General features: G+C 51.3%; 2 protein-coding genes across 2 annotated transcripts; one reads left to right on the top strand and one right to left on the bottom strand.

Annotated features, from left to right (window-relative positions):
- The first annotated feature begins 543 nt into the window (after positions 1-543).
- SLC51B (SLC51 subunit beta) lies at positions 544-9,515 on the top strand. Its single transcript, XM_081101723.1, has 4 exons — positions 544-1,387; positions 5,170-5,381; positions 6,459-6,549; positions 9,186-9,515. Exons 2-4 carry the CDS (start codon positions 5,261-5,263, stop codon positions 9,382-9,384), a joined length of 411 nt encoding a protein of 136 aa, XP_080957849.1. The 5' UTR covers positions 544-1,387; positions 5,170-5,260; the 3' UTR covers positions 9,385-9,515.
- RASL12 (RAS like family 12) lies at positions 9,453-25,165 on the bottom strand. The gene is made up of 5 exons (XM_081101715.1): positions 24,578-25,165; positions 22,089-22,145; positions 14,918-14,991; positions 14,044-14,234; positions 9,453-11,391 (listed from the first exon to the last, which is right to left on the bottom strand). The coding sequence occupies exons 1-5, from the start codon at positions 24,678-24,680 to the stop codon at positions 11,016-11,018; spliced, it is 801 nt and encodes a 266-aa protein (XP_080957841.1). The 5' UTR covers positions 24,681-25,165; the 3' UTR covers positions 9,453-11,015.
- Positions 25,166-26,317: the final 1,152 nt, after the last annotated feature.

The following is a 26,317-nucleotide window of genomic DNA, read 5'->3' as shown; positions in this document are numbered from 1 at the left end:
CTTTCTCTAGCTGAAATTATTTATGTTTTTGCTAACTTTTGTTGTTGTCTGTCTATCTCTCCCAGAGTGTGAGCTGCAGGAGAATGGGGTCCTTGCCTGTCTTGTTTACCATGTCATCTGTGTAATAGGAACTCAAATAGTATTTATTGAATGAATGAATGAGTTACAAAATAATGAGTTGCTGAAGTTCCAGGCAGGCCCCTAAGTTCCCTGTTGGGTCTCCTTTCCTCTGCACCATGCTGCTGTCCACAGTGTTAACCTGTGCTTAACTCCTAGAGCAGCGGTTCTCAACCTGTGGGTGGCGACCCCTTTGGCGGTCAAACGACCCTTTCACAGGGGTCGCCTAAGACCATCCTGCGCATCAGATATTTACATTACGATTCATAACAGTAGCAACATTACAGTTATGAAGTAGCAACGAAAATAATCATATGGTTGGGTCACAACATGAGGAACTGTACTTAAAGGGCCAGAAGGTTGAGAACCACTGGTCTAGAGGAACTTGTTCCTGTCACTTGACCTCACTCAACTTCTACTACCTCATTTGTGAAATGGGAACCCTGCTCCTTGCCAAGCCAACTCCAAGGATTGTTGAAGATGCACGGAGCCAGTGGGTGGAAAAGCCCAGAGCTCACCGATGACCACAATTGAATGGGTCTGGCCTGGTGCGAGGAGCATCTTACTCCTGCTTCCCTACCAAGCTCTCCTCACTCTGTGCTCTTTGACCCGCCCTGCTTTCTCCTTTCTGTGCCACTCACACAGCTTCACTCACTTGCCTTGCCTTCCGGGACCGCCCCTTGCCCTCCAAAGGTCTTATTTTATAGCTCCTTGTGAGGAATTCCTATATGGCCCTGGCCTTCACTGTGAGAAAGAACAGGCTGTCAAAGGCCGGGCTTGGCTCCCTGCTTTGTGGTTAAATATTGATAACACCAGGAGGCAGAGGCCCGGAGAGAGCACACCACGTATCCCCCTGGTTGCTGGCACCCCAGCCCGGGGTCCTCTAAGCCCATTCCTCAGGGCTGGCAAGAGGGTCTGGATGTCTTCTCTTTACTTGAGGCCACCATATAAGAAAGTGAGCACTGGGCTCCTGGTTCTTTAAGCAATTAAAACTGGGTGGAGCCTGTCTGCCACCCAAGGCCACTCATTCAAGAGGTCAGTCACCCCAGAGTAGCAGAGAAGACTCCAGGCCTGGGCGTGTGCTAAGAGCAGAGCTACCAGATGGGATGGGCTGCCACAGACTCTGCACTCATCCCAGGTGACAGCTGTGTGGAGAGCTCAAGTGCAAAGACCATCCTGTGGTTCGGTGAGAGGAGGAGGAAGAGGACACAGCAATCAGTGCTGCTCCCCAAAGCAGATCAAGGCCGGCCCCAGGAGCCAAGGACCCAGGGTGAGTGTCTCTAACCTCCCATGGGAATGAGTGACCAGGGTGTTCCGTAGGAGTCACAGGCCAGTGGCAGATGGTTAAGCTCTGTTTAAAATGCAGGAATCTCCCAGAGGGGCCCAAGGAGACAGGACAGCTGAACGCAATGTGATATCCTGGGTGGGATCCGGGAACAGGAAAAGACATTCATAGAAAAATAAAATCCAAATAACTCATGAAATGTAGTTAATTTTTTAAAAGCAGGGATATTAACAGAATGCTCACTCTAGAAGGAAACTGGTTAAGTGTTCTGAGGGGAAATGTGTCTTTGTTTCTGGGGCATCTAACATAGTCCGGAGGGTTGACTCTCAGTTCTGGACTTGAGTCCGACTTGTCATTTTGTTTGTTGGTATATGTTCATTATAATATTATCATATTTAAAACACACATTCCCCAATGGAATCGGCCAAGTTTGTACACTTATCAGACTGGCTCCGACACCATACTGTCTTGGTTACTGCAGTTCTACAGGAAGTCTTGAAGTCTGATAGCGTCAGTCCTCTAACTTTGTTCTTCAATATTGTGTGAACTATTCTGAGTCTTTTACCACACACCATGTAAACTTCAAAATCATTTTGGCGATGCACATAAAAGAACTTGCTGGGATTTTTATTGGAATTGCATCAAATCCATAGGTCAAGTTGGGAAGAACTGACATTTTAATTAGTTTTATTAATTAAACACCCAAAATTGGAATTGTTGTCTCAAAAGCTATAAATACTATACATACATTTTAAAATGCATTCAAATTTGGAAAATATATTTAAAATATACATTAAAATATATACATTTAAAATATATAAAAATTCCATGTATTATTTTCATAAAGGTAGTGTGTACTCATGAGAAATGTATACAATACAGAAGTATTCAAGGTGTTCGCATGCGTCTAGGCCCCATCCCACCTTCCCAGAGGGAGTCGATGTTTGGTTTCTTGACCTTCACACTCCTCTTTGTGGGTGTGGGGAGGTCCACATAGGCAGCAGGGGCCTATGGGCGATGTTACTAATTAATCCAGGCATTCCTGCATCTGAGATTGGACAGAAAGTCACAACCCTTCTTAGCAAGTGCTCTGGACAGACCGTTGGAACTGGAAAGAGATCACGTTGATTAGCCATCCCTATACCTTTGTCTTCTCATTATTCAGTGTATATACACATACCCCTCAACGGGATAGTGGACAGTATGCCTCGGAGTCCTCGGAAGTCTAAACAAGGTCCTTCTTTCCCCCTGAATTCCATCTCCGCCTCGGCACGTGAATGGTTGTTCACATGTGAAAACATTTCCCCTCAAAACCTGTAGATGTTTCTTGTTTTCTCAGAGCCTTAGAGTCTGATGTCAATTAAGCCTTATTTCAGCCCTGTGTCTGTCTGCTTGCCATCCAGTTGCCTTTTCATGTTCCTGGCTGGGCCTCCAAAGGCTCCTTGGGAAGGCAGTGTGAGCAGGGGGACCGGAGATGGCCTGGGGCCTCTGCTGTTGTTGTTGTTGGCCCCATGACATGTTCCTATGAACGGTTTCTTCAAAACCCTCCTCTTCTATTTTTTTTTTAGTTCCTTTTATCTCCCTTCTTGTTCCCCTTTTCCTTTTCCCCCAGAGAGAACTAATGTGTTTAATGTGTCTTTTTTATGTGGGGTTTTTAATGTGTTGTTTTGTGCGCATATATTTTGTATTTTCATAAACAATATGGCATGTCCTCTATGATCCTTAGGGATACTTTTTAAAAATATTTTTTTTATTAATTTCAGAGAGGGAGAGGGAGAGAGAGAAACATCCGTGATGAGAGAGAATCTCTTGTATGCCCCGCACTGGCGATTGAGCCCGCAACCCAGGCATGTGTCCTGACTGGGAATAGAACTGTGACATCCTGGTTCATAGGTCAATGCTTAATCACTGAGCCACGCCAGCCGGGTATTAGGGATAAATTTTTTATATATATTACACACTCAGGAGCAGAGCGGCTGTGTACACTTATTGTGACTAATTTGCTCTCTAGATGGCTGCCTCATCCTACACTCCTGTCAGTGCATGAGGCTATGGCCTAGAGCAGTGATGGCGAACCTTTTGAGCTCGGCGTGTCAGCATTTTGAAAAACCCTAACTTAACTCTGGTGCCGTGTCACATATAGAAAGTTTTTGATATTTGCAGCCATAGTAAAACAAAGATTTATATTTTTGATATTTATTGTATATATTTAAATGCCATTTAACAAAGAAAAATCAACCAAAAAAATGAGTTCACGTGTCACCTCTAACATGCGTGTCATAGGTTCGCCATCACTGGCCTAGAACCTCAAACACATGACATTATTCACCTTTCCAACTATGATGATCTAATGGATGTCAACTGGTATTTCATTTTTAATTTTCACCCTTCTGATTACCATAGAGTTTGAGCACTTTTTCATATGCTTGCTAGCCTTTTGGGTTTCCTACCTTGTAAACTGCGGTTTAGATTTTTTACGCGTTTATTAGAGTTCCTGTCTTTTTCTTGTTAATTTGCAAGAATTCTTTGTGTATCCTAGATATCAGTCTCTTCCTGGTTTTAAGCATGGCAAGTATCTTGCCCCAATCAGAAAAGTGTTACTTTATTGATGGTATTCTTCAGTGAACAGATAATCTTATTTTTTGATATAATCAAATTCATCAGTTTTTTGTTAGTGAATGATTTGAGCTTTTATGGTTTTGTTTAAAAAGTTTTACCCCACTTTTATTAGCTTTATGTTTTTCCCTCTTACATGTGGGGTCTGTTTTTGTATGTACTGTTTGCCGGGTGCACATCCAGTCTTCCTTTTTCCCACACGGTGAGCCAGTTCCCGACACCTACTAGACGGCCCCTCCTTTCCCTGCCGATTAGTAGAGCCGCCTTTATTATACGTCACATTCCCATGTGTACACAGGTCTCTACGAAATTCCTGTTCTGATCCCTTGATATAGTGATGTGGCCTTATGTCAACATCCAAAGTTGGAATTGTTTATTATTTTTTATTACTAGATTTCAATATCTGACTTAGTAAACACAGATTGCTTAACTTGCTTTGTTTTGCGGGGATAGGAACAGGCTGAAATTAATGAAAGGATGTAGCCAGGGAGCATGGATTCAGTTTCTTGCACTACAAACGACAGAAAACAATTCTTATAACATGACTCCCCCCCCCCCCAAAAAAAAAAAGAAGTTATGAGGGGGCTGCTGAACTGAGAGCAGCACTGGCCAGTCAGGCCTGGGGGTGGCAGCGAGGAAAGTGAGCTGCCAGCTCTCGGCAGCAATAGCTGACAGCTCCCCTTTTCTGGTACTTTCTCAGCTCTGGGTGGCAGGCATGCCAATCCCCAGATAAGAGACTGTGATAGGCCCAACCTTTGTTATGTGGGTCCTGTGACTGGCTACCACATGAAAACCAAAGGCAAGGGATGGGACAGTTTGCTAAGGAGCCAGGGTGAAGGGAGCCGTGGCTGCAGGAGCTGGGTGGGGATGCAGAGCAGGCAAAAGCGGACGGTGTCCCCTGCGAGGGTCCCACAGCCCAGCAGTGGCTTAGTCCTTCCCGCTCCAGGTCACTGCTCTTCCCCACGCGTGATGGGTTTTAATAAAGACTTGAGTGACTCCCAAGTCCGTGGTCTCTGCCTCTCCAGGCCCCACTGCTCTGGGCCAGCCTGTTCTGGTCCTGTAATTTCGGGCGAGAGGAGAGTTGGGTTTGGGCAGGGAGGGGAGCTCCGGCTGGGGTGGGCTCTGGGTCATGCTTTCTGCTTTGTTTCCAGGGATCTGCAGGACTTTGCACAGGGACCAGCACCTAGGAGGCCAAGAGGGGAGCTGAGGGGCCGAAGGGGCCTAAGGACTTCATTGTTAGAAATGTACCCCAGCCCAGAGCAGGGCGTGCCCCTTGGTGAGGGGGTCACCGGAGCCCCAGCTGGCACTGTGGTGCCTCAGGAGCTGCTGGAAGAAATGCTTTGGTTTTTTCGGGTAGAAGATGGTAAGTGGCAGGGGACGGGGGAGTGGGGTGTGTGCTCTCAACACAAACTGGACTCTGGCTGAAGCCCTGGACATGGTCCCTTCCTCCACGGCAGGCTGCACATTTGCTTCAAAGCAGCTGAGGGGCCTCGGTACCCAGAAGGGTGTAGTAGAACCTCACGGGCTTGGTCATTCATTTACCCACCCATTCAATCATTCCAAGTATTTAAGTTCCTTCTGTGCGCCAGGCACTGTTTTCAACACTGAACAACACCAAAACTCTCTGTCTTCATGAAGCATATGTTTTCGTGAAAGGGAGAGAAAATAAACAGGATAAACATCAAAATGCCTAGTGCGTTGGTGATGAGTTGGGCAGTGGCATTTTGTTAAACGCTCTGGACGATTCCAGGACTAAGAGAAAAAATAAGGGAGAAAATGAAGCAGAGAAAGGGAATAGAAAGTAGGTAGCAAGGGTAGGTAATGTGGTCACTCAGAAGGTGACATTTGAAGGAAGGCCTGTAGGAGGTGAAGGACTTAGTTATGTGGGGGAAGGCCGTTCCTGGTAGAGGGAACAGCCGATGCCAAAGCTCTGAGGCTGGATCCTGCCTCCATTCAGTACAGTGTGGCCGAATCTCGGTTATCTAGATTCAGATTAGCCACTTTATGTGTTATCTGTGGGCAGTCCTTGAATCCATTTTCACTGCCACCCTTCTTTCCTTCCTTCCCTCCTTTCCCCCCTCCATCCCTCCCTCTCTTCTTGTCCCCTTGGTTTCTCCCTTCTTCCGTTCCTGGCACTGCCCAATGCCTCCAGGCCCTGGCAAAACTCTGAAGATTGTGAAGTTTATCTTGACTCACCCCTCCCCACCCCCCTATCATCCAACTGCAGTGCTGGCCCCTTTAGATTAGGGCTGTTCCAAGGCAGAGATCTTGTCCTCCTCCTCCCACCCCCACTCCTACCCCTCCCCCCCCCCACACACACACACTGGAGTTCCTGCAGGGTGGATGCTGGGAGCTGTGTCTGAGCCCAAACCCCAGGTGTCAGGGGGCCTGAGGGGCACCAGCTTCTGCTCAAGTCTCTGCCCTCTGTGTCCCTCCCCAGCAACTCCTTGGAATATTTCCATCTTTGCCCTGATGGGTGTGGTGGTCGTGATCAGCATGGTCCTCCTGGGAAGGAGCATCAAGGCGAACAGGTAAGGGGATGGCCGGGGTGGCCTCTGGAAAGTGAGGGCCCTGCCCTCCCCAGGGAAACCTAGGGAAGGGTGTCTATGGGCCTTGGCTGTCCACCCGTTGGGATAGTAAAAGGCAGCCTTCAGGGTCTTTTGAGAACCCAGAATTTTTGGAAAACTAGCAACTGTCCCCAGTTATCGCCTGCTGGCCCTGGATAGGGAACAAGGCAGAGGCTGGTATGTCTTAGAGGTCAGGATCTCTGGCTCTGGAGTCACAGGGGCCTGAGTTCAAGTCCCAGCCCTGTCACTCACTAGCGGGGCAGCACACTCAATACTTCTGAACCAGTTACCCCTATAAATGGTGGTAGCAACCAATTCTCTGTGGGGAGTGCTCAGTGGGGCTACTGCAGAGGAAGGCATGCTGTTAAAGGGGAAAGTCCTGCCCTGCTCCAAGGCCCAAAGCAGGGTTCCAATAGAGCCCTGATATCAGTTGAGGCTCCTGGGGTAGTTTTATAATGACAGTACTCCTCAATCCTGGATGCACCCAAAATCACCGGAATATTAAAAATTCAGAATGCTGGGCCTCCTTTGGAGACACATAGGGGCTGAGGTGAGGCCGGGACAGTGGCATGTGGTTAAACTCTCTGGATGGCTCCAGGGCTAATGTTTGAGATCCTTGAGGGCAGGGACCACATTTGATACAACGCGTTTCCCCCCAAGCCCGTGGTCGGCAAACCGTGGCTCGTGAGCTACATGCGGCTCTTTGGCCCCTTGAGCGTGGCTCTTCCACAAAATACCACGTGCGGGTGCGCACGTACAGTGCAATTGAAACTTTGTGGCCCATGCGCAGAAGTCGGTATTTTGTGGAAGAGCCGCATGTGCCTCGCAAGCCGCGGTTTGCCGACCACTGCCCCAAGCAATTGGCACAATGTGTGGACCTAGAAATCACTCAATAAATGCTTAGCTCACTCATCCCCACTAATTCATTCACGCATTCAACAATTGCTATATATCCATCAACTATCACATCAGTAACTTTGAAACAATAATGAGACTCTCTCCTTCAAATCTGTATCATGTTTGTAATTTTAAAAGCACCTTCACATTCTCTTATTTGATCCTTAAGACAGCTCTGTCAGGCGGGACAGGCACAAGTTATTAATTCTCGTTGTACAGAAAAAGGTCATTAAGGATGCATGGAAGGGTTGGCCTAACTTCCCTGCTCTTCCTTCTATGCCATATTTTACATCATCTACGAATCTTCCTGTTTGCTACCAAGTCAAAAAGAAATAACCCCATAGTTCACACTGAGAACTAGTCATTGTGAACTGCTGTGGCCCCATTCATCATTCACCACACAGATACGGGCTGAGCATTGCTCTGTGCTAAGCTCTATCCTGAGAGTGGAGGCCACACTAGTGGCCAAGATAGTTCCGCCTTGGCCTTATGGAATCTACAGGTTGGTGAGGAGATGACGGTAGTTCAAAGTGACAGATGATGACTGTGGGACATACAGAGTATTGTGGGAGCACAGAGCTGGGATCTGGGGCCTTCAGGGCAAAGAGATGGTAGGCAGGCTGCCGAAGCCTCCAGACCAAGGGGCAGCACGCACCAAGCTCCAGGTGGGAGGGAGGGCCTGTGTGGCTGTCGTGTGGGGTGTGAGGAGGGCTGCAGAGGGGGGAGAGGGAGGACAAGAGGCGCCAGGACCCAGAGTGTACACACCCTGAGGGCCATCATAGAGAGTTCAGCTTCTAGCTCATGAGAAGGGCTTTGCACAGGGACATGAAAGGTTCATGTTTTAGCAAGATCATTCTGCATGAAGGGCCCAGAGGGGTGTCGCCTCTAAGGGACTCTGCCTCTCTCATCCTGTTGGGAAGCATACCCCTCAGCAAGGTCAACTCGGAGCCACGGTGTCTGTCCAAGGGAGCGGCAGACACTGAGCTGCACCCCCACCCCAGGGCCCAAGCAGAGTCTCTGGGCAGTCAGCTCTAACCACAGCGGGGTCCCTCCCGCATGGCCAGGAAGTGTACCTTAAGTAAAACCACCTCAGAGGGAAGATATCTGGGGGAGTTGTTGAAAGGAAGGCAGGCTGGATGCCGGATTAAGGAGGTGGGCAATGGGGAGCCATTGAAGGTGCTTGAGCTGGGGAGTGACGTGTGCACACCGGGGCTTTCGAGACATGACTGGTGTGTTTAGGCTGGTTTGGAGATGTAAGCACCGAGAGGCTGGAAGATTATTTAGGAATGCCCTGCAGTTTGCCTGGGGATGTGGTGTGGGGTGACAAGGACCTGCACTAAGTGAGATGACAGTTCTGGGATCGGAAAAAAAATATGATTTGGTGAAAACACAGGACTCAGAGTCAGGAGACTTAAATGCATGTCCCAGGAATGTGCTTCTTTGAGCCACATCTCCTCCGTACGAGGAGCGTTCATAGTTGAGCTCACAGGTGGCCATGAGGATTTGGTGAGAGGCACGGGCAAGTCTACTCCGTGTCTCTGCTGAAAGAACATCAAAACCATCTCCCCCAACAGTTCCCAGGACAGCCTCCTGGGTCTTCCCCTCAAACGCTCCAACGCATCTGGGAACCCAGGCCTCCCCCAGCCACCCAGTACCCCCCGGCTCAGGGGACGCATGCTCAACAGTGTTTTCTTTCCCCCCAGAAGGCAAAAGAAGCTGCCACGGGAAAAACCAACTCCAGAAGTCTTGACTGAGGCCGGAACCAAAGATGACAACAATCTGAATATCCTAAGAGAGACTTTGCTCTCAGAAAAGCTAAACTTGGCCGAGGTGGACATTGAGTTAAAAGAGAGGAGCATGCCAGCCGTCTTCCTTCCAGACCCACAGGAATCCGAGAGCTAGTGAGAGGGCAGGGCAGGCCCCCATGTTGTGAGCAGATAAACCGAAAGAAGTGCCATCCAACGAAAATTCTGTTATGGGGAAAAAAACCCTCCACAAACCACGTTTTTATTAAAATGCTTCTGAATGTGGGCAGTTGGAATTGCATAGTTTGTTCAAATGGTGGTGGCCCCACATACGGGGCTGGGAGCAAAATCCACAGCCAGCCTGCAGGTCAGGAAGCCCGGCCAGGACTCCTCATGTGGCCCAAGGAGGTCCCAGCCTCTGACCTCCGCTTCCCTCTATAGAGCGGGGCTGAAGGCTGGGTCAGGCCTGCTGTTTTCCATCCAAGTTCCTGGAATTGCTGACGGGGGAAGGAGCAGGATTCTGGCTCAGAACCCCCTTCCCAGCCCTTCCTCCCATGAGGGGCCTCTCCTTTATCTGCTTCTCTGCTGAGGGTCCATGAAAGACTTCCTTTGGGCCCGGAGTCCCATGGTACAAAGAGTTAAAACCCAGGGGACACCCTGCCTCTGAGACCCTTCTCTTGCTAACCATGGGACCCCAAGGGAGGGTCCTGATCTGTGTCTGAGCCCCAGTGTTGTGGTCTAAGCTATGGGGGCAACCCCAAATAATTTATGTAAAAACTTGCTTTAAGAACCAAAAATGCTTTAGATTCTATCGTACCAAAGAAGACTTTGAACACTCAGACCCATTATGAAGGGTACTGGGTCCTGCTGAACCAGACTACAAACTGGTATACTGTTTCCACCTGTAGACCCAGGGCAGGCCTGGATGCCAGCCGTGGGCTCCCTGGAATCCTGAGTCCTTGTCACCGGAGAGAGCAACTTTGTTCTGCAGCTTTGATCATTACACTAAGGAGGCTGGTCCCGACAATGGGCTGAGTCCTTCGTTTGAGGATGGGAAGATAAGGAGGCCCTGCCTTCTGGTGAACAATTCTAAGGTCCCCTTCACTGGACGCACACAGCCTCTCCCTCTACCCTCCTTAAGCGGCCAAGCACTGGAATAGCCCCTCCTGCGACTTTGCTTCTTACAGGGTGTCTCATAGGTTTAAACTGGATGTTATTTAGAAAAACTGTGGGGTTTGTTGCCTGGGGCTTCTGTGAGATCAGGAGACAACGGGAGGACCAGACTCTGGCCCCCCAAACCCTGGACCCACCCTGCCCTCCCGTCTGCCAGGTGCTCGAGAGCCTCGGCCTGTCCTTCCTGCAGGATGTCCTCAGGCCTACACTTATGCCAGGCCTCCTGGAGCTGTCCACCCAGAGCTGTCCACTAGGGGCCACATCTGGCTTAGCTGGAGCTGGAGCAGGAAGGGGTGATACCACAATGGACACTGCAATTTCCTCCTGCTTAAGGCTGACTCCAGGCGTCTGGGCTGTCCCAGGGGGCTGTTTTCCTTCAATGGCAGGGAATGTGGTGGTTACCACAGAAACCAAGGCCCTCCGAATAGGAGCAGCATTCCTGCCCGTCGTCCCTCCAGCTTACACATTGAACTGGGTGTCGGGGACACTGCTTGGTGCTGGAGCAGCGGTCAGCTGTCCACCAGAGGGCGCAGGCTATTGTTCCATCGGAGGGAAAGCCAGTGGCTAGAGGTCAGCCACCCGCTGCTGCCCTGCCAGGCTCTGAGCCTCGGAGCCTCAGAAGATCTTGAAGCCCTTCAATAGGGTCAGGGTGGGTGCCTTGCGCTTGCTCTGGGCCCGGGACGACTTCACAGTGACCAGCTTGGCCTGGGCTACGGTGGGCATCTCCTTCAGGCTGACGGTGGAAAGGGTGTTGAAGGTGCAGCTGGCCAGCCCGTGACGGGCAGTGAGCGGGGCCTGGTGGGGCAGGGCCCTCTCCTCGGAGATGAAGAGGGGCCGGGCCGGGGAGTTCTTCTCCAGCTCCCGCCGTGCCTCCCGCACTGCCTCATGGAAGACGTGCTGCACATGCTCAAAGTCCAGGCAGGCCGAGACCTCGAAAAACAGGCACCCAAACCTTCCCGCCAAGGCTGCGCCCTCTGCCTCGGTGACCTGCCTGGTGGGGAAGGAGGGCGAGGTGAGGTCAGCAGCAGGCGTCCACGTCAGGCAGGCCTGGGCCCACACCAGGTCCCACTTCCTAGCTCGGTGACTAGATCATCTTCATCTCTACAAGGTTTAGCTTTCTCATCAGCAAAATGGGACAATTACATCTGCTCTCAGGGTTAAGAAGAGTAAGAAAGACAATTTGCCTAGCACAGTACCTGGCAGAGTCAGTGCTCAATAAATGGTGGCTGATGTCACCAAAGCCAGAATTTAGGAGTGAGGTTGAGGGTAGGAGAGAAGCTGGTCAAAGGCCCTACCTACACCCTGCCTGTGGCTGGAGGAAGACAGCCATCCACATCCCTACCCTCTCCTCCCATAGGGGGCCCTTGGTCAGGACATGAGCCACCCTCAGCCCTCCCTCGTGAGATCAGCTCTTCAGCTCTACAAAAAGGCAGCAGTTTGGACTGACGGGTGTGAGACCACAGTGTCTACAGAGGCGTGGAGGGCCAAGTCACTCAGGATGCCTGTGGTTGGCAAAGCTCTCAGGGCTTGGGGGAGTTTTGTCTGCCTGCCTAGGGGACGGGCAGGAGAGAGAAGGGTGACAACATTCATGTGGAGTGGGGAGCAGGGGGGAGAGGGAGCAGCACCTACTCCCAGCTTCATCCTACCTCCCAGGATGGTGGGAGCAAATATTTGCAATTGGGAAGGTCCTAAAAGCATCTAACCTGGAAGCCCCAGGAGTCAAGGTGAGAGGGGAAAAGGCTGGTTCTTGGACAGGTCAAATGTCCAGAAGAGGGAAGGGACAGGATGTCCCTGCCAAGGTTCGATGCCTGAATCCTCCTGACAGCCTCCCGTTGCTGAGCTGCCTCACCCAACACTCCTGAGGACAATGGCACAGCCCACGCGATGGGAGGAGACACTAGGGTGGATACTGGTGGGAACAGGTTTCTGAGCCAAGGTTCATTTGGCAGGAGTAGGGGGCTGGGAGTGGGCTAGCTACCCAGGGCAGTACCGGATAGAGTGACTGGGACAAAAAGGGTCAGGGGCAGAGCACCTAATCCTGCCCCCACCCGGGGCTGGTGTCCTGTCACTGCTTCCTGAGGTGCCCCTTGTGAAAGAATATTTAATATTATTTACTTTTATAATAAACTTGAATCTGAAACTTTGTCATCGTGGGGCTCGAATAATGAACTTTCAGGAACAGGAACCCCATGCATGATGCATGCATGTATGTGAATGGGGTGATGCAGGCACGTAACATCCTTTTTCTCATTTTGTTGGAGCCTGGTGAACATTTTATCAGTGGTTTGGGAACCGCTGCTCTAAACCACATTTAGCTGCAAGACAATCATGGGAGGCACTGATCAGTGCTCAGCTCCAAGTTAGATTTACGATGCCCATCAGAGCCTGACCTCCTGAGCTAGGGACCTGATCGGAGAAGGAAATGGGGAGTCAGGGACTTGTTCTTAGGGAATGGATGCTGCTTCACTTGAGCCCATGTTCTTTGTTATTTGCTCCCAAACCATTTTTAGACAATCTATTTGGCAAAGATTGGGATCAAAACAACGGTCTGGTTTTTTTCCTCATAATGAAAACTGGTTTACCTCAATCCAGTCTTCTAGGCTCTGGGGGCTCTGTGGTTCATTTTGGCTTTAAGATCACACAACTTTCTTCATTCCCTGAGATGGAATATGTCTGGGTCTGAGGGCTTGTCCCCCTTCATGAGACTGGAACCCCTTTCCCACTGTCCATAAACAAAGGGTCCCCTCCTTGCCACCATCAGTCAATGCACCCTTGGGGCCTAAGGGATCAGGAGTGGCCACCCATGAGCAGGGGGGGACCGGTGGGAGGCTGGCAGAAGGTGCCATACCTTTCAGGTGGACTGGCCACACAGGACGAATGTCAGTACGAATGCCAGGGAGATTACTAGTACTTATCAAGTGGAGGCATCATAGTCTCAAATTCTTCAGGGCAGACAGGCAACTAAAATGTGTGTAGAGAGTAGAGGAAAGCCACAGGGAGTGGTGAGGCCTGTGGTCAGCTAGAAAGAGCATGCCCAGCCCCAGGTCTCCTAAAATACATGAGCTACATATGGCTGCAGTATTCGATGGTAATCTGCTCTCTGGTCCAGTCTGTGACCTCTGATCCAAGTCCAATCCTTGCGAAGAGAACTGCCCTCAGCACAGCCAGCTGTGGAAGTGAGCCTGGGGGCTGCGCTTGGGTGAGGTGAGAGCTGGGTGGACCAGGGCAGACTCCTTACCCAGTAAACCGGAGTCTCCTTCTCTAGAATTGGAATTGGGCACAGAGTGGCCAGCCCGCTGCACCGAGTGGGGACAGAAGGTCATATAGACTCAGGCAAGAAAGGGTGAAGCCGGCAGAGACCACAGAGCCCCAGGAGGAAGGAAGGAGTGGCCTCTCTCCTGACTTTCAGGGTCCAGCCCCTGTGCTGCCCAGATGCCCCTCCCTTCCTGTCCATGGCTGCCTAGAAGACACACCCTTACAACATACCCCCTTCTACCTAAAACTGCGCTGCGCTGCCAGCCTCTGCCTCCCGAACTCCTCGAGATTCCTATGCTTAGCAGCCAAATAATCCCTGAAGATGACACCCAGGCTTCACAGATGAGGAACGTGAGCTCTGGAGTCGTGGGACAACCGCCGTGCTCACCTGTACTGGGCCATGTCCAGCTTGTTGCCCAGCAGCAGAGCCGGGTAGTTGCGCTGCGTCTCCTTCGCGTGCAGAGCGAGCAGCTCCAGGTAGCTGCTGCTGCCCTCGAAGCTCCGGCGGCTGTCAACGCTGTAAACCACCAGGAAGGCGTGGGCCCAGTTCAGATAGCGCTCACAGTTCCTGGGGGTGTCCTGGGGCAAAGGAGGGACGCCCCGGTCAGGGACAGAGGAGGTCAGGGCGAAGGCCTTCACCTGAGCTACCCCGCGGCACCTCCCCACGCTCCGGGTCTTTGTATATTGTTTCCCAGCAGAGCCCTTGTCAAAGGGGCACTTGAGTGTGGGTTTGGCGTGGTGTGAAAGGAGACATTGTCTCGTGAGCCTCCCTCCCACCACCCAGCCAGAGACTGGGAGACCTTGGCCTCTGGGGCGCAGAGCCAACACCCTGGCATGGCCCCTAAAGAGACCTGGCTGTCTCTGGGCACCGCTGGTTTGGGGTCAGGTTCATGGTGCTCTTGGCTTCTGAGAATGAGTGGCATCCGGTCTTGGCAGGAGGTGGTGAGAACACAGGGAGATGTGTGTATTGGGGGGGAACTTGGGCCGAGGGGAGCCTCTGTGTAAACATGTGTGTGCACCTGTCTCCACGTGTGCACGAGCATCAGGCCCCAGAGCACAGGATCTTGGAGCTGATGCCCTCGGTCATCAAGTCTCCCCGGGCCTCACCCCTTTCCTTCTCGTTTGGCAAATGAAGAGATTCAGGCCAAGAGAGGGTCACACAGCAAATGAGCTGGAAGGGGATGTTCCCATCTGAGGCCCCCACTGTGGGGCCCGGACTTCTCAGGAGGCTGCGCTCTCAGCTGCAAGGGGGGTAAGGTTACCAGGTCTGCAGTGTCCATGACCCTCAGGTGCACAGGCTGCTGGTCCACAGTCTCCTCAGAGCTGTAGGTGTCTTCTGCAACACAGAGAGTCAGCCGGGTTAAGGGCGGAGCAGGCCGCCACGCTGATAATGGGCTGGGTCTGAGTCCCAGCTTCCCTCTGGGCAGCCCTGGGGGCCAGATCCAGGGCTGGCTGAGCCGGGAGCACTGCCAAGGCCTTGGCTCTCCCCACATGGAGGGCCTGAGCAGAACCCCCACCCAGGAGAGGCTGCTCCCCCTGTCAGGGCTCAAGCTTCTCCACCCTCTTCCCCTTTAACCACAGAGGCTGGCCCACAGGAAGCCCCCAAGGACAGTCCTCCTGTCCTCAGGGGGAGAGACCTGTTTAGAAGTCCCAAGAAGGTTGTTTTTTTTTTTTTTACTTGTTTTTTAAATGTATTTATTTATTTATTTATTTATTTATTTATTTATGGAGAGGGATAGAAATATCAATGAGGGAGTAAAGTCTATTGATTGGCTGCCTCCTGCACGCCCCCTACTGGGGATCAAGCCTGCAACCTGGGCATGTGCTCTGACAAGGAATTGAACCATGACCTCCTGGTTCATGGGTCAACCACTTAACCACCGAGCCACACCAGCTGGGCCAAAGAAGATTTTACAAATAATTCTTGTCGAAATAATAGAGGAATCTGGTAGTCGAAAGTTTTAGGTTAGAGATGTGGAATCAAATCCCATTTTGGCTACTTTTTAGCTGTGTGACTTGGTCAAGTCATTTCAGCTCTTTGAAAAGAACTGTTTCTTCATTTTACTTTATTTACTTATTATTATTATTACTAGAGGCCCGGTGCACAAAAATTTGTGCACTCGGTGGGGGGGTCCCTCAACCCAGCCTGTGCCCTCTCGCAGTCTGCGACCGCTCTGGGGATGACCACCTGCTGGCTTAGGCCTGCTCCCCAGGGGATTGGGCCTAAGATGCCAATCAGACATCCCTCTGGCAGCCCGGGAGCCCTCGGGGGATGTCCACTTGCCAGCGGGAAGCAGGCCTAAGCTGCAGTCTGACATCCTTAGTGCTGCTGAGGAGGTGGGAGAGGCTCCCACCACCACCGCTGTACTGGCAGCCATCAGCCTGGCTTGTGGCTGAGCAGAGCTCCCCCTGTGGGAGTGCACTGACCCCCAGGGGGCAGCTCCTGCATTGAGCATCTGCCCCCTGGTGGTCAGTGTGTGTCATAGTGACCAGTCATTCCCAGTCATTCTGCTGTTTGCAGGCTGTTTGCAGGCTGGTCAAGCCCCCCCACCCCCCACCCCAGTGGGGACCCTCACCCCATGGAGGTTTGGCAAGCCTGGGTGAGGGGCTGATGGCTGTTTTCCGGCTGGCCACACCCCCTTTAGGGTGGGGTGTCCCCACTGGGGTGCCTGGCCAGCCTGTGTGAGGGGCTGATGGCTGTTTTCCGGCTGGCCACACCCCCTTTAGGGTGGGGTGTCCCCACTGGGGTGCCTGGCCAGTCTGGGTGAGGGGCTGAGGGCCGTTTTCAGGCTGGCCAAGCCCCCCCACGACAGAAGCTCCCAGCCTCTCCTTTTTTCTTTTTTCTTTTTTTATTCTGGGATTTATTTACCTTCTATAATTGAAACTTTGTTGCCTTCAGTGAAGCTCAGAGCCGGCCACGGCAGGTGGGAAGCTTGGCTTCCTCCATCACCGGAGCAACCAAGCCTCCTGCTCACTCCAGCTCCATGGCTGCCGGCCGCCATCTTGGTTGGGTTAATTTGCATATAGTCACTCTGATTGGCTGGCAGGCGTGGCTTAAGGCGTAGCGAAGGTATGGTCAATTGCATGTTTGTCTTTTATTAGATTATTATTATTTATTTTATTATTTTGTTAATCCTCGCTCAAGGATATTTTTCCATTGATTTCCCAGAGAGAGGGAAAGACAGAGACAAACACTGATGTGAGAGAAACATATCAGTTGGGTGCCTCCTGCAGGAGCCTGACCACACCCGGGCCAGGGAAGAGCCTGCAACCGAGGTGCATGCCCTTGACAGGAACCAAACCCAGGACCCTTCAGTCCGCAGGCTTTCTGTCCACGGAGCCAAACTGGCTAGGGCTGTTTCCTCATTTTAAATGTTTCCTCATTTTAAAATGGGGATAAGATTAATAACATTGGCTAACTGTTTTCAAGCTTTTCCTTTGTGCCAGGCACTGTGCTAAATGCTTGTCCCTGCACTATCGCACAGGGCTGTGAGGACTGGATGGGTCGCTGGTTAGGGCCCTGGCCCTCCACAAATAACTGGTAAAGGACAGTGGGGACCATGGTGCTCCAAAGTTTACAGGGCAGGTTCACTTATTTTTACTTTAAAAAAATGTTTTTGTTGACTTCAGAGAGAGGAAGGGAAAGAGAGAGAGAGAGAGATAGAAACATTAATGAAGAGAGAGAATTATCAATTGGCTGCCTCCTGCATGCCCCCTACTGGTGACTGAGCCCAAAACCCAGGCATGTGCCCTGACGGGGAATCGAACCATGGCCTCTGGTTCATGCGTTGACACTCAACCACTGAACCACACCAGCAGGGCTTACTTTTTATTTTGAAATAATTCTAGACTCATGTAGAAGTTACACAACAGTACAGAGAGTTCCTGTGTACCATCCCCCTAGCTGGGCCAAGTGAAGTTTCTGTGTAAACATGTGTGTGTACCTGTCTCCACGTGTGCACAAGCATCAAGCCGCATCCTCCCATTGTTAACCCCTTACATAACCATCCTCCCGTTGTTAACACCTTACATAATCATAGTACAAAGATCCAAACCAGGAAATGGACATTGGTAGCACACTATAAACTAAACTACCAATCTTATTTGGATTTCATAAGTTTTTAATTTTTCAGTTCTCATCACCTTAAACCTGAGAAAGCAGCAAGTGTTCGAGAATGCAAAGAGGACCTCGCTGCCATATTGGCCATCACTCTCCCTACCCCCAACCTAACTCCATGTCACTGGCCCACATGTGTGTGTGTGTACCTGGTCCTTACCTTTCCCTTGTGTCCCCCCAGTGCCCCAAGTGACCTCAAAGAAGACCCCTCTGGGCAGAACTGGGGCCCTCTCTGTCTTCCTGGCAGCAGTCACTGTGAGAAGAGAAACCCCTTAACCCTGGCTGAGTCAAATACTTCTCTCTGACGGCCACTGGCAGCCAAGCCAGGCCTGGACACACGCCAGGTCCACTAGCAGCCAGCAGGAATCACAGACAGCTCCTGTCCCCAGCCTGCTTTGGGGACTTGGATAAATGCCGCTCTTATTCAAAGACAAAAAAAAAACAAAAAAAAAAAAAACAACAACACACAAAAAAACACCAAACCACATCTAATGGAAAATATGCCCCAAATGTTTAACTATATTTGGTGCAACAAGAGCTGCCCCTAGATGCCTACATCTCGTTCAGATTTTCCGACCCAAGTTGTCCAAGGCACCCCTTTTAGGTACTTCACAGCTCCTGTTCCCAAACAGGCACCGACTCCTGCCCAGTCCAAGGAAAAATATTAGCCCGCCCCTGGGCCTGGTCTCCCTAGTCCCTTATAGCACAACGGCCGCCCAAGGTTGCTGTTAGCTCCACTACAGAGAGATGACAGGGAGGTGAGGCCCAGAGAAGGAAGGATGCGTCCAAAGCCCACAACACCTATCTATAAAGGAACCTGAACTCACGTCTTCTAGGCTGGGCTGCCTCCCCACCGGCACCCCCTCACTCCCTTTGCTCAGTGGACCCGTCAACTTCCAGCTCTATCTGGGCAAAGTACAGGGGAAGAGCAGAAGCTCCCAGCCCAGCTGAGGATGTGGAACATGCATGGTGAGCTGGAAGAAGCTCAGAGGTCATCTTACCCACTTTCTCCCACTCTGGGGGGTGGGGCTCCTTTCCAAGTCACAGCGATGTCCTTTCCTCCCAATCATCTAGTTTCTGTCCTAAGGGCAGTCTGGTATCTTTACATACATGGACCTCATAATGTCTGGTTCTAAATAACATTCTGTGGACTTTAATGCTGAGAGAAGAATCTTTTCCCAAAGCATTTTTCTCTCATTTACAGCAATCATTTTCTTAAAGGCACCAAAGGAGGTCAGGTGAGTGTGTATAGGATGATGCCTCAGAAATGGTGATGATGTGCTTGCTGGAGCAGAATGAGGGCAAGATAGAAGCCATCACTCTGCCCCGGGCAAGCAGATGAGATGGCCCCAGCCCTCTGCAAGAGAATGTTCTCCCGGCGCTCAGCACAGGCCAAGCCCTTTCACAGGCACTGAATCTCTCAGCTCCTACTGGCTCTACCAGTCACAGTGCCTAACAAGGCACAGCTTTTACACAGACAGAACAGTCTATTAGTCACCTCTTCCCAGATGGGGAAACCAAGGCTCAGAGAAGTCAGTGCTATGCAGACCTCCGCCTCCAGGCCCTCTACAGCAGAAGGCTTCCCTTAGTGGAAAGCAACTGGTTTGGTGTCTCATCTTGCTTTGAACCTGAGGTTCTCCATGATCTTAGGCAAATCACTTCCTCAGTTTCTTTATCTGTAAAATGGGGTTAATAATAGACACTGTTCTTTAAAGGACAATCCTAAAATCAAAATTCAATTTCATGTCTATAAGCACCTGTGTTGTACCCAGTACTGTGCCCCATGCTGGACATGGAGACAAATACAGGTTCCCACCCTCCAGAGGCTCCAGGTGAGCTCAAGCTCTCGGAAGATCTTTGAAAAGGGGAAAGAGTGGTTCTCCATCTCCTGATGCTAACTCTGCCCTTGGATGCGCAGACCTTTCTCCATAGAAGGAAAGGCTGTGGGGTCCCGGGGTCCCCGTTATTACTGGAACCAGCCATGGGAGCGTGGCTGAAATGTTTAGACAGTGAAACAGAACCTCCAGGAGTGGCACTGGCCTCCCGGGATGGCTGATGGGGGAGCATCTGGTCATCTCTCCAGCTCATAGGCGCTCAGGGTGGGATGACTAAGCATTCCGGGGCTGCTGCCCCCCACACAGTCTGACCATGCATTCCACTACCAGGTCAGAACTCCAAAATTACTCAACCAGGAAGCTCACAACACCACGAGAATTGGCTCCTCGGAGGGACCCTGCACAAAGGGTATAGACTGGAGGCGGTTACCAGGTAAAATACAGGATGCGCAGTTAAATGTGAATTTCAGGTAGGTAGCGAATAATTGTTAGCATATGCATGCGGCCTTGAGCTAGGCAGACTGTCTTTTGAGGCACCATCCTTTAGAATCCCTGCTGTCCCTTCGCAGACACTCCCGCTTGTATGCCTTTCCTTCCTCCCTTCTCCCTTCGCCTCCCCTCTCCAGTTCCCTCCACTCCATCTGATTTCATGTTCTGGTTTCTCCCATCACTTCCCCCGACCAGCACACAATCGCATCCTGTGTCCCACTCCCGTGACATTCACCTCTGCTAATCAAAGGGCTCTCCTCAAAATTTGAACAGAGACACACACAGAGATGATGTGAAGACACAGGGAAAAGGCGAGGAGGCCTTAGAAGAAACCAGCCCTGCTGACATCTTGAACTTGGGCTTCTAGCCTCCAGAACCATGGGAAAATAAATTTGTGGTGTTTAAAAAAAAAAACCCACAAAAAACAAAGGGCTCTCCTCAGATCTGCTGTGTGACCTTGGCCCAGAAGCCTCAGCCCCCTGGGCTATTTCCTCCATGTAGCATGGAGGGGCTGTCAAAGACTGGTGGCCAAGTCAAGCTTTGAGGAGCAAACCCCTCAGCGGCTGTTTGCCAGTCACTGGCCTGGCACTCCTGACTTAACCAGGGGAGCCCTTTGGATTTCTCTGTTCAATACCCTGGGGTTCTGTTTAAGATCTGTTCACCCAAGTGGTTCCTTACCCAAGTTGGCATATTCACTGATAAACCTCCTGGTCAGAAGAAGTCTGCTACTCAAGGAAATCATTCTAAAAACTATTGGCCTAAATAGCCCTGAGGTCCTTTCTCGCTCTGACACTGGGATTCAACATTCCAGCCTGAGCTGGGGGGGGGGGGGGTAGGGCTGGTGGGCACCAATGGGCTAAGCAGTTCTTTCCTTCAGGTGTCACGGGGCATCCCATCAGATGCCTGCTGCAGGAAGTGCTGTATTGTGCAGCTTTTCAACCTGTGCTCCAAAGCCCTGGGCTTCCTCAGGGCTCCTGGGGGTACCACACATGCTTTATTCCGTTATTATGAATGGGGAGAATATCCAAGACTGCAACCTTCATTTTCAAAAGGCAAAGAGATCCAGACAACTCATTTTTCTTAGTGCATAGTTTACAATAACAAATGTTATAAATAGGTTACATTTATACTAATAAAATTCTGCTCTTATTTGTTTTAGATATCGGGGTTCCATGTAAGTGGTCATTTGAGATAAAGGTCCTGCTGCTAAAAGTAATTTTTAGAAACACTGATCTGATTAACGTGAGGGAATCGCAGCCATCATAGAGAGGAAGCCACTGGAGGAGGGAGAAGGAAGAGAATGTACTGAATGTCTCCTGTGGGTCAAGCACTAGGCTAGCTCTTCCATGTGTTACCTCTTTCACTGCCACAGCAATTACCTGAAGTAAGTGTTTTTACGCCCATTTTACAAATAAGGAAACAGAAGCTCAGAGAGGTTGGGTGACTGCCTTAAGGTTGCACAGCCAATATGTGGCAGAGTCAGGATTCAGACTCAGTTCTGACTGACACCAGGGCATCCCTTTTTCCAATATACCATGAGATGTCAATAAAACAAGACTAGTTATTTGTATGGTTCAAAAGCTGGTTCAGAAGCCAATTCCACTGGAAAATTTCTCAAATGTCTTGTCCAGCTTTTCTGGAAAAGCGCATTGAGTGACCACCTTGAAGAACAACATTAATGGATGTGGATGTTCTGCTATGTTTTATTTTATTTTTTTTTAAAGTCTCATCAAACCTCATTTTTTAGGGCAAATCACACAGCTCTCTGAATTTGGCCAACCCCCTCGTTGTCTGGGGTGGGCTGTGGAGGGTGTATGTCTAGCACTTAAAACATTTGCCTGACGTGGGCTGAATCATCCTGGTGGCTCCTCCCCTTTGCCTCCAGATCTTTGGTCCTGGTCACACCTGGGCCCACCACAGGGCAAGCAGGTGTCATGGGAGAGGGTAGATCCAAGTGGGGCACAGCAGGAGGAATAGGAAGGAGTTCCTTACCCAAGTTGGGGTCATATTCACTGATAAACCTTCTGGTCAGAAACTTCACGGTCAGGGCTGCAAGAAGCAGAAAGAAATTGGCTCACAATCAATGATTCTCTCTCATCATTGATGTTTCTCTCTCTCCCTTCCTCTCTGAAGTCAATAAAAAGATATTTTTTTAAAAAGGAAGGAAGGAAGGAAGGAAGGAAGGGAGGAAGGAAAGAAGGAAGGAAGGAAGGAAGGAAGGAAGGAAGGAAGGAAGGAAGGAAGGGAGGAAGGGAAAAAGTTGGCTCATCTCCCCTGGCTGCTGGCCCTGGAAGCTGCCCCTTTCATTTTAGGAAGGCCTTATCTAGCCTCTGTGACCCCTGGCTGACACCAAGCCCGAGTCTCTGGGGAAATGTGGTTGGAAGCTGAGTTGGTTTGAGAGGCTCAGAAGAAACCAGAAATCTGGGGAACTGTGTCCCTGGGATTTTTTATTTTGGTGGCAAGAAAAGCAATAAGAGACAAGTCTAAGGGGTGTCTGTGAAGATCCAAACTACGGAGTCAGGACCCATGCAACCCCAACTGAAAGGAGATATCTCCCACCCTGGACAAGCCCCAGAGATTCTGAAACGTGCGGCATTTATTCCAATTTTGGCTACAAGCCAAAGAGAGAGTAAGAGCCAAGTTGATCAGTGGGTGATCCCTGGGGGCAATATGACCCCTTGCGGGCCTGGGATTTGCAGGGACATCCAGGCAAGATCTGTGTCCTAAGTAAACACACTTTAGTCCTCAGCCATTCACATCTCCAGTCTTGGCTGTAGGGCCTCCAGACTCATCTTGGTGCTTGGCAGAATGTAAAACTCTAGAATGAAGTTATCCCCAGGTGCAATGCATTAACAGAATTCTGATTTTGTTCAGAATTTAACCACAGAAAGCCAAGGGCCAGCCAACTATTTTACTGAACTCTTAAAAAGTAATGAGATATTTTATTTTATTTTTTTAAAAATATATTTTATTGATTTTTTACAGAGAGGAAGGGAGAAGGATAGAAAGTTAGAAACATCGATGAGAGAGAGAGAGAAACATCGATCAGCTGCCTCCTGCACACTCCCCACTGGGGATGTGCCCGCAACCAAGGTACATGCCCTTGACCGGAATCGAACCCAGGACCCTTGAGTCCGCAGGCTGATGCTCTATCTACTGAGCCAAACCCGTTAGGGCAGTAATGAGATATTTTAAAGAAAATCCTGAAAATTCTTTCCCAGGATTCCTATCAGTGTCAGTTTGCAAAGTAATACCCAGGGAATACATATTTTTAAATTTAGATTCCTTTATTATCATAGCCATTGGCTAAACTGTACCAGTGACACAGCTCCGGATAACAATTTTATTTCCAAAGGGGAGAAGGCAAATCTTTTCTGTTGGAAAACGTGATTCAGAAGCATCCCTCTCTGAGCCAGAGGGCTGGCTTTAAACGTAGAGAGGAAGCCCCTAGTGAGCCCTAAAAACACCCTGGGGAAGGAAGCAACAGCAAACTGAGCCCATGCTGGCCATTCACTAATGGCTGTAACTGGAAAACAGCCAGCGAGGAGCCCCTTCTCCCTTCCCCCGTGCAGCTGCCTTGAACTATAAGTGGCCGGGGGAGGGCTGGACCCTTTTCCTGGGTCTCTGTCTATGGTGACTCCCCCGCTCCCAGCCCCCTTGGATCCAGGTGGGTGAGAGCTGCCAGGAATGGTGAAGATGGAGTTCAGTGTTGATAGACATGATTTCAACGGAAACCAAGATCTTGGTTTGTCAAGGATGGTCCTAGCCCTGGGACCACAGTCCAGTTTGTTGCCAGAAAGTCAAGAGAGGGATCTGGCTTGAAACAAATATGTTTGATAAGAATGCACACTTTACCCCCAAGTCCCAGGGAACGGAGTGGGGAGCATGGCCTGGGAAGTCCCACTAGCCAGTGACTTCTACCAACTCCCTTCAAGGGCCAGTGGCTCCTGCACCTCCAGCCTAAACCAGGGAGTAGCAAGGCTGTGACTAAGCTCACAGGGGCCTTGGGGTGGGGGGATGGGGGGGATAGTGCCCAATAGGTCCTTTGGTGTCATGCACCACAGCTGACTGCTGGCCCCAGGTGGAGGTGATGGGGGGTAGGGAGCCACAAGGGGGAGACCAGCAGAGGTCTGGGAGACACAGAGATGGACAGAAGGGAGAGAAAGCTGGGGTACAGACATGGAGCACAGAAGCACAGTAGGGAGACACAGTGGGAGAGCCAGGCAAGGAACAGAAGACGGATGAGAGATGGAGGAGCTGAGAGCGAAGCAGAGAGAGTGCCAAGTAACAGAGTCATACCCAGGGACTACAGAGAAACCGAGGCAAAGAAGAAAATCAGTGTCTTGCCCAACTCACTGGGTGCAGGCAGCCCCCACAGCCAGTGGAAAAGCCTGCCCTCAAGCCCACAGCGCCCGGATCCCTTCATCTGCTCCCCGGTCCCCACCTCACCCCCATCCCTCCCTGGCACCTGCCCCACTCACCGGACTTGCCCGCTCCGCGGCGCCCCAGGATGGCCAGGTTGACCTCGAGGGGCGCGCTCTGCTGCCCGCCGCCCGCGCGGGGTTTCCCGAACACGGACGACATGGCGACGCTGCGGAGAGGGACTCGGGTCCTTGGCCCAAAGGCCCCAAGCAGCGTGCCGGCCCGTCGGGGCCCTCAGGGGCGACTCGCAGGCCCCCTTGGCGCTCGCCACTCGGCCCCGTCGAAGTCCGCGCGCCCCGGGCCGGGTTCCCGCAGCTCGGCCCGAGGGGGTGGGAGGAGGGGCCGGTGGAGCCCAGCGGGCGGGGCTGCCCGAGCTCCGCCAAACTCCTTGTAAGGCGGCGGGAGCACCCTGCGGGGCGCACTCACCCCGCAGACGACGCGGGGGAGGGCTCGCAATCGCCGGTGCACCCCACCATGCTTGGCCTCGAGGGCCGGGGGCTGCTGTCACTGTCCGGAGCGCCCCCACACCCGGCAGGGAAGGACAAGGACCAGAGAGAGCGAGGCCCTGGGTAGGGCGATAGAGAGGAAGTCTGTTTCCAGCCCAGTCTGAACCTCCATTCAGTCTCTCCTTCCAGCAAGAAAGTCCCTCCCTCCCTTTGTTCTACCCAGCTTCCCCCGCCGCCGCCTCCTCCGGGAAGTCTGCTGGGTTCAACTCCAAGCCTTGCCCCTTTTCTAGGTCACAGCCAGCTCAACCTTGGCACACGACCTCCAGGGCCGCCTTACCCTGCCCTTGTGGAGACTCTCAGGCATCACTGCAGCACCAGGCGGGCGGGACCCAGGCTCCTGAAGGGGGAGGATGAGACCTCTTTACTAATAGTTCATGGCCAGTGTGGGCTCAGCTTCAAGAACCAAACCCCATCCTGCATTACAGTTTGCTACCCGATCAGCGCTAATGAGTTGCATGGGTTAGCAGCTTAGAGTGTAAATGGGCATTTTATTTGTCCTAAAACCTGGCACACCACTTGCCATGGTGGCTCTGTGGTTGAGGGTAGACCCATGAATTATTCCTGGTCAGGGCACATGCCAAGGTTGCAGGCTTGATCCCCAGTAGGGGGCGTGTAGGAGGCAGCTAATCAATGATTATCATCATCAATGTTTCTCTCCCTCTCCCTTCCTCTCTGAAATCTAAAAATATATTTAAAAATAATAATTCTGGGATTGGTGGAGCCTGTGGGGGTCACCTGCCATTCCCCTTGGGAACCAGGGTAACTCTGGTCATAGGAGAGACAGGGCTAAGGGCCCACATGGGGGACCCAGCCACTTAGGGTCTATGCCAGCTCCTTCACTGGGTGACCTTAGGCAAGTAACCTTTCTTTGGGCCTTTTACCCCGATCTATAATACCAAAAAGGGGGGAAATAAATCCCCAATTCCATGATGTGATTTAGGCCTAATTGAGAGTGATCGAATCAGCCCTGGGCTCCAGGCCTGAGTACTTTGTAAAATTCTGTCGGGACTCTTTGGAATACACTGCAGGCTAGAGTGGGGAAGGGATGAGAGTCTCAGAGACCTCTCACTGCAGCGTTTCTCTCCCCAGCCCCTACCTCCCCCCCCCCCCCCCCCCGCCACCACCCCAGCTAATCTACCCACCATGTACAAGAGAAATCATAAACCCAGGTCAGCAGGCAAGGGGGTCAGAGCCTGCTGGTAATAACTCCTCAACCAAGAAGAAAAATTATTTTCCAGGACAGGACATAAATACTGACTCAGCTTAATTGTGTTTCTGGGAGCTGGTGGTAAA

Source organism: Myotis nattereri (genome assembly GCF_964212035.1).
Source record: "Myotis nattereri genome assembly, chromosome: 1".
NCBI lineage: Eukaryota > Metazoa > Chordata > Mammalia > Chiroptera > Vespertilionidae > Myotis > Myotis nattereri.
Note: the sequence above shows the minus strand (reverse complement) of the source record. Positions and strands in the feature narration are given on the sequence as shown.